The 12529-nt window shown below is 43.2% G+C and overlaps 1 protein-coding gene across 3 annotated transcripts; it reads right to left on the minus strand.

Annotated features, from left to right (window-relative positions):
- Positions 1–8096: 8096 nt before the first annotated feature.
- On the minus strand, positions 8097–11750 carry ASCL2 (achaete-scute family bHLH transcription factor 2). Of its 3 annotated transcripts, none has more exons than XM_084632699.1 (2): positions 9620–11750; positions 8097–8912 (listed from the first exon to the last, which is right to left on the minus strand). In XM_084632699.1, exon 1 carries the CDS (start codon positions 10395–10397, stop codon positions 9657–9659), a length of 741 nt encoding a protein of 246 aa, XP_084488825.1. In that variant the 5' UTR covers positions 10398–11750; the 3' UTR covers positions 8097–8912; positions 9620–9656. The 3 variants fall into 3 exon arrangements, with proteins under 3 accessions (XP_084488825.1, XP_084488824.1, XP_084488823.1); XM_084632698.1 differs by having other exon boundaries at positions 8097–8909; positions 9632–11749; XM_084632697.1 differs by having other exon boundaries at positions 9632–11748.
- Between the last annotated feature and the right edge of the window lie 779 nt (positions 11751–12529).

Genomic DNA, 12529 nt, shown 5'->3' on the forward strand with positions numbered 1-12529 from the left:
TCCAGAACTGGGGTACTTATCTATCTTCCTAATCTTTGTCCACTGCCCACCTTCTATAATACCTTTGACAATTCCACCCTTTTCCCCATTTCCCATGTTTTTAGCCTCAAAAGTGTCATCCTTGACTCTCTTTTTCACAACCTGACTCTCATGTAACTTAGTCCCAAAACGTAGGTGTTTTTAACATTATTTTACAAAACCCATTTCAAACAGACTCACTCCAAAAAAAGTGTGTATGTGTGCTGGAGATAAATAATAATAAATAATAAATCATGAAGATTTTTTCAAATTATTTTATGGCCTTTTCCAAATTTTGAATTTTTGTCAAAATTTCAAATAATTTCATCCTGCACTCTAGTAAGAAAAAAAGTGTTTAGAAAGCGGAGTCACTTTTTTCTAAATTTTGAAATTCCGAAATTAAAATTGCATCAAACTTTCAAAATTCAAAATATCTCATTAGAAATCTTCTCATGATTTTTTTTCATTTCAATTTAGAACTTTTTTGTTGTTACCTCAACACTGCAAGGGAGTGCTTGCAACACAAAAGCAATGACAATAGGCGACATAATGAAAACTAAAAAGAGAAAATGTTTATAAATCAAAGTGAAAATGACCTGTCTCATTTGATTGTCTCAGCTGAATGAAATGCAAAAAGTAAAAAAAAACATATCCACACAGAAAAATAAATAAGAACATTTAATTTTTTCTCTTTAGCACTTCAAGTTATTATTCACACAGGTAGAGATATACTTTAATATACAATCATAGACCCCAGTCCTGCAATCAGATCTGTATGAATGGGCCTTTATGATCATGTGAAGGCCTACTGAAGGATCAAAGGTTCAGCAGCATGGATTGGGCTACATGACCAGGACCTGAACTGGTTGCAGTGCAGGGCTGTGGAGGTAGCTGTGGCCTTATGCATCAAGTGCTGTGTGGGGACTTGAAAGACCTGGGTTCTAATCTCAGCTCTGTTATGGGTTGCTTGTTGACCTTGAGCAAATCAGTTCATAAGGTTGTTTTCCCCTCTAATGCCATCTCTAACCCAAATTCCCAATGATTTTTCTAATCTGCTTCACCCCAGTTACAAATTAAAAATCATCTTCCTTTTGTGCTTTTTTTCTTTAATAAAATTGGATCTAAAATGTCCACCTCACATTGATGGTGTTTCCCACCAACTGGCTGTGGCTTCCTTGAATATCCCTGTTGCCTGCTACAGCTGAACTAGGTCTCCCAAATTGCTTCACTTCACTAACAGCTATATTTATTTATGTATTCTGTGACAATGGTGATGCCCCAGGTGGAAGAGGAGTGGGAACAGAGATATGAGGTTATCAAACAGCTCTCAAGTGAAGGCTGAGTAAATTTTCTTCATGGCGATCTGCATCTACAGGACTTACATAGCACAGCGTAGTCTGCTGGGTTGCTCTAACTTCTCAAGACCAGAGAAAACTCTCTATCCAACATCCATATAGACTGAGACAGATACACCAGCCTCTAGTGACCCTTTCCTATAGCCCTTATGTTAGCTAAGGGTGGAACACAGGTGCTTTCCTTGTAACTCCGCCTCTTGTCAGCCATAATAAAGGGCTAAAGCAGACCACCTGCCTCTCCCTAAGAGAAGATGTAGTGCTGGTTACATTGTTGCCATGACAGCATTCTCACTCTTTTCTCTCAAGTAAGGCTTGATCCTTTTCCTAGATGGGTCCCCTATGACCAGTAAGTTGGAAGAAATTATTTAAACCTGTTTATATATATAAAAGGACTGCTGGTCACTTGCGGGGAGGGGGCATAAATAGACCACATCTTTAAATCCAACTAAAGGGGTCGTAGCAGTTTCCCATAAAGCAATAAAAATTCCCAGTGAAATATTCAAACTGAATTGAGCTAAGGGTCTGCTGAATTCAGTCTGAGCATACCCTGCAGGGAACTCTTGAGTCACAGCTGTGCTATGGGTATTATGGGCAGCCTAAAATGAGACTTAGGACAGCATCTCTAGAAGCCTTCTTGGCTGGATTTTTCAACTAGTTAATTTCTTTGTCACCTTATTGTATACTAGACTGTTAAGAATCATTTTTCTCATAGAGATCATAGTTTGTGGTCACACTCATTTCTGTTGTAATGTAGTTTGGTGCAGTGTTTCTATGTATGATTAACATACCCACTACTAAAATTTCCTTTGGTACCAGAGCTAGACTATTGTAGGTTGCTAGGCAGAAAATCAAATCCCCAGTCTCTGTTGATACCAACAAAGTGCTCAAAATCATTGGGAGAGTGCTTAAAATCAAATCCAATTTTACTTAATCTTGACAGTTCCAGGGAGTGGATAGCCCAGAGGATTAGTAACAAAATATATTTCTAGTCTCCTTGCTTAAATCCAGCCCAGATAAGTAGTGATTGAAAATTGTTATCATCCAGCTATTCAGCAGCCTATGTGAAAAGAATTAATGACCTCCGGTCTGTTCCTAGCATTCTGGTGTCCATGTCCCACAAACCACCACCATAACTGAAAGTCCTCAGCAGACACACCATTAATCTCCTAGAGGCCATTTCTTTCAGGCTGGAGTAGAGGTAGAGGCAAAGTGGTGCGTGGGCTCTTGTGTTGCTGCTTCCTGTGCCCTGCCTGGTCTGTAAGGAGATCTTTATTAGGTGTTATATAAATGGAAGTCATTGTAAATTGAAACCAACAGTTAATCATTCTCTGCAACAGACTCATTTGTAAACCAAATATTTACTACCTTGCAATCTGATGGGGACATGAGGAATACTATAAATCCCCCCCCTATTCTGGAACCTTTCTGGACTATTTTTCCAAAGTTTTTCCAGGAAAGCTCTATACGGAAAGCTGTTGTCAAAATCTTGGTCTCCTGCAGCACTCCATTCCACTTTAAAAAATCTGAGGCACTGCAGAAGATTGCACTTTGTGTGTATCTGCTGGGGAGTAAAACCATGTGATTGTTTGAAATGTTCTTTGACTGGTAAATCTTTGGAATAGCCTGTACATCCTTTTCTTACAAAGTCATTACTTTTCACTGGACATAGAAATAGTATTTATGGATTTTTCTCCTCTAAAAGGCTTTTTGGAGGGAGGGAGGCAGGCAATGGAGCCTGACAGCAAGTTACCCATAATATGTTGTAGCAGAACTCCAGAATTACAATGAAGTACAGTCTGTTGTGAAGGTATTTTTAACATTTATTAAGACTAATTTGCTTTGGGGAGCAAGAACAAAGCCCCATGCTGAGCAACTCAAAATGCCAAAGGAGAAGAATATGGGTGGAAAAATAGATGTTTTCTCAGACCAGGAAGCACAAGCTGGGTCTGACATGGTCTTGCAATATGTTCCTGCCTCATTCCTAATTAGAAATGAGCGGGAGACATGTGAAATGCTGTGGAGGGGGTAGGGGGGAGGATGGGAACTTTGAACAACTTTGATGTAATGTCAGGGGTGGAGAAGAATAGAAGGCATTTCTGTAAAAATTACTACTCTATAACTCACACTGAACAGAAGGAACAATATTGAGACCAGAGCAGAAGAAAATAAAATTGAATGTTTTGATATCCCATTCCCAATTGCTAAGTCCTGGTCCACACACAGTTTTCAAACTGGTATAATTATGTTGGTTAAGGATGTGAATTTGTTTTTTTACCAATGTAGTTATACCAGTACAACCCTTAATGTGGACACGATTGTATTGGTACAATGGTGCCTTTTACTCGTATAGCTCAGTTATTTCCCTTCCTGTTTGGGAATATGCTGTAAAATTGAGTCTAGATTATTGGGACTGTACCACTTTAACAATGCCAGTACAGTTGAAGCACCACTATATTTTTGTGTGTAGACAAGGACTAAGCCTTCCTGGACTCCTCTGTTCAATTCTCTTGCTTGAATCTGATTGCCTAAAAATCAATCCTTTGCCCTGGTGCTTTATTCCCTTGGTATGAGCTCTGAGCATTGGGTGCCTGAAGTTTGACGTCTATATTCCTCTTTAGAAACTTAAATAACAGTGACCTGCTAGTCAGAGAGGCACAATGCCCACAATTGCCATTGCAGTCCATGAGAATTGAGGGTGCTCATGGTGGTTATTTAGGAGTCTAGTTTTAGGCACTTACATTTCAAAATTCATAGAAACACTAACCAAGAGAATCAAGTATTGGGACAAAGCATTGAGATTCTGGGCAACTGGATTGCAAAGAATTATTATTATTTGTATAGGAGCCTAGTCATGGCCCAGGACCCCACTGTGCTAGATGTTGTACAAACACAGAACAAAAAGACTGTCCCACCCCAAAAAGCTTACAGTCTTACGGAACAGAGGTTGGAAGGCTCACGGCTTTGCTGATGGGAATATCCAGTCTCCTCTCTACATTGTCAGTTCAAGTCTAGCCCAGACCTGCAGTGACCAAAAGTTGTTTCCGAATTGTTCTGGGCCATTGCTGTTTCAAATACTTTAATGATCACAGTTCTATTTACAATGGACACAATACACAGAAGCACTGCACAGTTGGCACTAACTGGCACCCTTGATAGCAGTTTCAAGAGAAAAGCCAAATATTGAACTAACATGGAGACTGAATTCCCCCTTCACCTACAGAGATGAGACCTCCAGACTGGTGAGGGTGGGAGATTTTGTGCTGCTGCTACTGCCTTTGCCATGGGTGTCCAGTTTTCTCATTCTGGCACCCCCTTTCACTTCACATATGGAACTTTCAGGATCTGTGTTGATCTTTAAAGTCTAGAACACTCTGGGCAGGCAGAGTTCCAAAGACTTTCTCATTGGCATCAGAGCCTGAAATGTAGAATCAAGTGTGGTTGTACATAGCTAACAAAATCCCTTCCATTGTCCAGTTTACGTATAAATCACATACACTGTCTTTTTGCCACCCCTGGAACCATCAGAGAACAAGAAATCTATTTTGTTCCCTCTCCCACATTAACTGATGACCCATGTCTTTTCAGTGCCTACGTAAGAGAGGGCAGATACAATGTATGGGACATATAAAGCTGTTAACATTTGAGTGAAGTCATCTTAGTACTTTGGTGCTTTTATATTTCCTGTATGGTTTGTGCATTTAAACTAAAAAGTACCTTGAGGTCTCATTTGAGATTAAAATGGCTGGCAGGAAGAAGGCTTAGAGGTGGCTTAATTTAGTTTGTTTGTTTGTTTGTTTGTTTTTTAATTTGGCACATTCTTTCCATCTTATTTCTTCAAAAAGCTTATAAATAAAAGCATTCTTTAAAATCTTTGTACTACCCACAGTTCTTTCAAAATCAGTGTCTGATACTTCTTTCTTCTAATGCTGTTTTCTCAGCTTGCTACAGTGGGAAGTAAACTATACTCTCTTCTAATGATTCACATACTCTGACGCTGGGAAGAGAAATCTTTTCTCAATTCCCTGAAACTTTCTACAAGCCAGCAACAATGTATCTTTTTCCTCAACAGTAGAAAGACTTAGAACTATTTAGTTTGTTCAAGTAGCTTTATCTGGAGTTTCTTTATAGTAGCCAAACATAGAGGGACCCTTCTCACTTCAAATTCTGGCTCTTTCTTCTGCTTTTCATTTATGTTCAATATTATCTTCAAGATGGTTCTGTTGGATCATCTCGAAAATTACATGGGATGATTCTTGAGTAGATTCAATCATAGCTTACCCAGAAAATTGCTTTCTCCACTTAGTAGTTATTCAAATATTGGCCGACGGTATAAAAGTGAATGGGAGGTTGACCAAAGGTTCCGTTCATAATCCATGCCATTGAACAGCTACAGACTGCTTAAATAATTCATCATTTTAGCATCTCACCAGTTACAGTTTAAATAAATGTTGCTATCGTTACAGTTGATACAGCTTTAATACAGCTGCAGCAGTATCTCTGTGATCTAGTGTTTTAGAGGCAATGAATGACTTAATACTAAATTAACAATTCAAATATAACCTTTTGGTATCAATCACTTTAATGGCTGAGTATTATTTTTCTTCTTTAAACAGTATTAAAGTTGTCTAGACCAGTTGTTATCCACATTTTCCATGCTGGGACCCCTGCCAAGGATCTAGCTGGGACTCACCTTCCATTTAAGTAATATGAGGAGAGCAGGGTGTCTGTGATCCCCCTAAACCTGTCTTGGAGTTATTGTTTCAGGCTGTTTACAGGCATCCCTGCATCAGTTTATGCTTGGCTCATATTTTTGCGCTAACTGTAAGAGTTAGACATACAATTCTTTTTAAATGAAAGAGAGGAAAAGGGATGGAAGTTGTAAACCTTGGCCCTACAACTGATTCACAACCCCCAGGTCTAGTTATGGGATTGGCATGCCAGGCAAAGCTCTATTCTCTGTTCTACCACTGGTGTGCTGTGTGGTGCTGACAAGGCATAGGGGAAAAATTTCAAAAGTGCTTTAGGGATATAAGTCCCATTATATTTCCATGGTACTTAAGATCCCAAGAGACTAAAATGTTTTTGAAATTTTTACATTAGGACCTGTTTGCTGTTTTGTTTATAAAAGATGCTAAAATACCCTTAGCTGTTGACTTTAAAAGCAGTTGTGGGTGCTCTGGCCTTCTGAAAGTTTAACCCAGGGATCGGCAACCTTTGGCACGCAGCCCGTCAGGAAAATCCACTGGCTGGCCGGGACAGTTTGTTTACCAGCAGCCTCCACAGGTTCTGCCGATCGCAGCTCCCACTGGCTGTGGTTCACCGTTCTAGGCCAATGGGGGCTGCGGGAAGGGGTGGCCAGCATATCTCTTGGCCTGCACCACTTCTCGCAGCCCCCATTGGCCTGGCAGGGCGAACCATGGCCAGTGGGAGCTGCGATCAGCCGAACCTGTGGACGCTGCAGGTAAACAAACCATCCAGGCCCGCCAGCGGATTTCCCTGACAGGCCACGTGCCAAAGGTTGCCGATCCCTGGTCTAACCCTTAACCTCACTGGGCTTTCATCTATTAGGACTGAGAGTAAAAGCACACATAGCCTTGGATGATGTGCTGTATGATACAAAGTATCCTAGTTAGTAGTTGAAATAAAATGGGGGAGAGGTGGAATTGTATCCTCCCATTGCTTTTTCCTTGAATCACAAGATGTATGCACTACTTACTCCAGTAGAGTAAGGAGGATCTATACACATGGTCTTTGGAAAGTAAGTTAAATTTCTGTGGTTTGTTCTGTGTTCACTCAGCATATCCTGTTCCATTTTGCTACAGTTCGCTGAATTAAATTAGCTAACATTATATTTGGGAAATAAGGGCCTTTGTTTTCCCATTCATATTCTCCCTTCTTTTGTCATTGCTGATCCATAGTAATCTTCCCCAATAGCTGAAGGGAGCTGTAGCATGCTCCCACTGAAACATGCCTTTAGCATAAACCCAGAAGTCTTAAACCTCTTAAATGAGGTTATAAGAACCTGCAATACTTACTCAGCTGAAATGCTTAAATAATGGTGTTTATTACCTCTGAATAAGAGTATTAAGTAAATGGTATACTCATCCTTTTACATAACTTCAGTTAACATTGGGCCAGATTTGGATACCCCCACCTACCCTGAGCAGTGATTTCAAAGGTACTAATCAACTTGAATAAGGATATCAGATTCTAACCCTGAGAGTTGCAGGGTCAGGACAAATGGAAACCTCAGAAAACCACTGTCTCCAGTAGTTGCTTAGAGCTGTATTGTGCCTTTAGGCCAAAAACCACAATGAAGGCTAGGCAGAGCTGCACCACTACATCTTGGGGAGATGGAAGGCATTCAGAGAGAACCCCCTTTGTATTACTTCATAAGAGGGTGGAGCATGCTGGCCCCTTCGTAATCTCACTTCCTTCCCATGCATGTTTGGCTGGCTAGTTCTCCTAGCAATATTAGTCATACAACATTCTTGCACTCAGCTGAGCACAAGGACTGTGAATATGTCTGGCCATAGTGTGCGCCATCTGGCCCCATATAATGATTTGCTACCATAAAAGTGTTCTCATGCTTAACAGGTCTTCCTCATGCAAAATGGAAAGAATTTGTAAGTAGACATGGTTGGAATGTGCATCCTATAACTAGAGAAGCCATTTATAAATAGATTTTATTTATAAAGTCAATTTACATAAAATACTCTTTAAAAACTGCATATGTACAACTTAAGAAACCCTTGCAAGTGCATACAAAATGCCTTCAAAACATTAAACTTCAGTTTTCAGATAAGTGAACCTTCACACCAGACAAGACTTGGACACCACATTTAAGACAAAACATAATTTTTACAGTCCTTAGTAGTATTGGAAAAAATATTCTCTAAATTGTATAAGTTCTCAAAACATTCTAGCTGGCAGTGTTAAGGAACAAGGGGATTGGATTTACTAGAACAACTCCTCCTCCCTTTCCCTGTTTCTACAGTTTCTTGTACAAAAATAAGTCTTCATATTGATAGCGTTCCCATAGGCAGTTCAAGTTACATATAAAATAGAATCTTTGACATTACAAAAATTCCCTCCCCCTTCAGAAAAGGAAGCATCAAGTGTTCATTTTTCACCCCTCCCAAATAAAAAAACAACAACATATGTGTTAAAAGTTGGAAGCCTGGTAGATTTCCATCACTTGAAACATGAGTATACCAAACCATTTCATTGGCAATTAAAGCCTTGGAGGGCACCATAAACTCCTGTACAACAGCAGTTAAAGATATTGGTCCCTATAACCTATTTACATAATTGCACTTTCAAAAAAAAAAAATTAAGAGCCACAGTCTTTTGTTCCAAGTAAGAACCCTGCTAGGTAGGTTCCAAAGCCCAGCCCCTTAAAGACCTTGACAATAGGGCTCCTTGAAGGTAGAAAACATGTTGTAGTGAGAAGAGTCCGTTTTGCTCTTCTGCTGCATCATAATAGGCATCAAGGACAATGAGGTACTGAGGTCCCGCACATCTCTGCTTTCAAGGCTGCTACAAAGAAAAAGAAAAGGGCTATTAGCACTGCAGCATGTGACTAACAGACTCTGCCCAACCTCTGGGAGAGATGCACAGCTTCCTCCCTGGCCACATTTCTACATTAATTAATGTCGGTGCAGTTTAAATCTCTTCCACAAAATGATGTGCCAGTGATTTACTGTCTTTATACTGTTCAAGTAGAACTTGCCCCACATGCCCATGTAGCTTCTCCACTCCACCCTTCCGTCCGAAAATGACTGCTATACATTTAGTTTCCTCATTTGTTTTGGGTTTTTGCCACCCAAATCTGAAAGTTTGTATTCTCTACTCCACCCCCAACTTTCAAAACCAGCCAGGTGTCTTATTCAGGTTGCAGCTATTTCCAGTGGTGACTCACCTGGGACCTAAAAGTTGGGGGAAAGTTTGTATGCAGTCGAACTCAAGGACGGCATTTGATTAAACTGGACTCCAACGTCTTCGTGTTAACGAGATGGCTGACAGGCCGCGTTCATTCACTTTTGCGACGAAACTTTATTATTTTTTGGCAGTGCAACCCAATCGCTCAATTAGATCATTCAGCCAGTGCAACCGACTAGCGTAGGGCAACTGATTCTTGCAACCGCGTGGGGCATTTGGGGCATCGCACCCACTAGCTCTTTGCAGCACCACTGCACCTATTGCAATGGGAGTGGGGGGAGGAGGGCACAGGGCAGGACACGCACCGGCCGCTTTACCTGCGGGGAGGGGACGCGGCGCGGGTCAGTAGCTCCCGATCCAGCTAGTGAAGTCCAGCAGCTCGCGCTCCTCGGGGCTCAGCGCCCCCTCGTAGCCGCTCTCATCCGAGGAATAAGCCGAGTGCGGGGAGCCCGGCACGGAGCTGCCCTCCCGGCCGCCGGAGGAGGAGGAGGCGGAGGCGAAGGAGGGCGACGCGGAGGAGTAGGAGCAGCCGCCGCCGGGGGCGCCCCGCGCGGGAGGCAGGAGGCCGTCGTGGAAGGCGGCGCGGACGGCGTCGTGCTCGTCCAGCAGCTGCTGCAGGGCTCGGATGTACTCCACGGCCGAGCGCAGCGTCTCCACCTTGCTCATCTTCTTGCTGGCGGCGCCGTTGGGCACGTGCTGGCGCAGGGTCTGGAAGCCCAGGTTGACCAGCTTCACCCGGTTCCTCTCGCGCTCGTTGCGCCGGGCCACGGCCGCTGCTCCCCCCGCCGGCGGCTGCGGCTGCCCGGCCAGCCCCGGGAAAGCCAGGCGCCTCTTGCAGCGCAGCAGCTCGGGCGAGCCGGAGCGCCGCTTGGAGCCTTTGCAGCGCGCCGCGGAGGAGCTGGGGTTCTGAGCCGGGCCCTTAGCGGCCACCAGCAGCTGCTGCTGCGGCACCGAGGAGGAGACTGCTCCTGGCATCGGCTGGAACTTCATCCCCAAGGAACCGGCGCCGCATCCGTGCAAGGGAAAACTTGTGCAAGGCGGGGGTGGCTGTTGCATGGCAGCTGCTATTGGCCCGCCGTTCATCTTGGGGCATCTACCCTACCTCAGCCTCCGGGGGGCAGGTGACCGGAGCAGGGCTGCAAGTGGGGGAAAGTTTGCAAGGAAGAAAAAAAAAAACTTGCAAAAATAGTTTTTTGGGGGGGAGAAAAAAAAACCCTGCCAAATATTTCCCCCTCCTCCTTAACTGCAAACAGGGGGAGCGTGCCCAGCGCGTGGAGCCGGGCGCTGCCCGCTCAGCCACAATCCCGGCCGCGGCTGCTTCAGTAACCCACCCCCTCCCCTTCTTTGCAGCCCTGCTCCCTTGCGCGCTGTCAATGCGCCTCTGCAGCAGGTTCCTCTGAGCGCTGCCCCTTATCAACACGCGCTGCTGCTGCCGCCGCTCGCGAGCCCCCGGGAACAGCACGCGACGCGACGCGCGCCACACACACAACAGCCCCCCCCCCGCTGCTCCCGAGCCTCCTCCCACCCAATGGGGAATTCGCTTGGCAGCTTCGTACGCCCGGCGCGTGGCTCCCGGCGGAGGTTCCATAAACAATCCCTCCCCCCGGAGAGGAGCACGCGCTCCGCCTTATTTGCATCCCAATGCAGCCAGCTTGGGGCCTAGGGAAGCTCCAGCTCTTGCACCTATGAGCAGTAGGCAGAGAGGGAGACATCCTTTCCTTCTGCCCCTGCACGCTTGCCCTGAGTGGAGTGTATCTCTCTCCCACACTGTTGCCCCAGAGAGAGAGAGAGACAGGGGAAGACCTTCCTTACCCTCAACTCCACCCAACACATGAAGGGACCCGTTCCCTAACTACCCACCCCACTCCACCCGCACTGTGAGCCTCAGAACTGCTAAACACTGATGCGCTGTGAAGCCACAAATATTCACACAACGCACCACAGCTTTATTTTATATACACAACAATGTTGTTTTTACAACACACTCTGTTTTGCAGCAGTTTCATAATAAACCCCCTTCCCCTCCCCACAAGCTGTGTAAATTTAAATGCTACAATATAAGATTATTTTGTATACCCATGTTTGTAGAAGAACAAACACCGTCTGTAACATGTTACCTGATTAACTGTCCTTTCAAACTTTCTACCCAAACATCACCTTTGGCCTGAGACCAAGAGTGGAAAATGTCAGCTCAGAAGAAATTTGAAAAAGGTATGAGGAAAAGAAGAGGTGGTCATGGAAGTCAGACTGTATTGCCAACCCCAAGCACTGGGAAATCATGCATCAGTCCCCAGATAATCATAACATTAACAGTGAAAATCCTGAGAAATGATTTTAAATACTTTTTGGTTTCTTTTTGTCTTTTGCATCTGTTTTCTGTGCTTTTCAGGTGTATGTTTTCAAGCTTTTCTCTGCAACCATGAAGGCTACAAACCATTTTTAATGACCACTGAGATTCTCATTCTCTAAGACTAGATCTTTATAAAAAATCCAAATATTGCTAGACTTGGAATAAAATTGTGAGAACTGGCAATACTGTTTGGCTCTCAGCCTTGATCAGCACATGTGCTAACTGTGTCTGTTTAGTAAGTGTTTCTATAGAATCAGCTATATTTTCCCAACACGCTTGGCAGACAGATTTAAATGATACAGTAGAACCTTTTGAATTCATAATGCATTCATAATCTATGTAATGGTATAGCTATAATAAGTTACCATACAGTTGTTATAACAAAATGTATCCCTCAAAATGTTTTGCAGCATTAAAATGGTACAACAGAACTTAGAGTAGCAGCCGTGTTAGTCTGTATTCACAAAAAGAAAAGGAGTACTTGTGGCACCTTAGAGACTAACCAATTTATTTGTGCATAAAGTGAGCTGTAACGCCCGAAAGCTTATGCACAATAAAGTTGTTAGTCTCTAAGGTGCCACAAGTACTCCTTTTCTTTTTACAATAGAACTTAGTTTTCTATAATTAACTTAAGAAATTGATGATATGGCAGTAATATAAACAAATTGCATATTGAACTCATTTGCTATATAATAAACTGCATCTCCCACAAGACACATTTTGCAGAATTGCATGATAATTTCAGAAATAAACAGTGCGGGGAGAGAAAAATGAAGTCCCTGGCAGTGCAAAGACCTATGCTCCTGTTTAACATTAAACCTGCAGTAGTTCCTTTTGACTACAAGTTAAGCATGTGTGTAAGTGA

Source organism: Lepidochelys olivacea, assembly GCF_965140295.1.
Source record: "Lepidochelys olivacea isolate rLepOli2 genome assembly, chromosome: 6".
In the NCBI taxonomy this organism is placed as follows: Eukaryota; Metazoa; Chordata; order Testudines; family Cheloniidae; genus Lepidochelys; species Lepidochelys olivacea.

Excerpts from the sequence above, each read along its gene's own strand:
- ASCL2 (XM_084632699.1), bottom strand. The coding sequence starts at position 10,397 with ATGAACGGCGGGCCAATAGCAGCTGCCATGCAACAGCCACCCCCGCCT.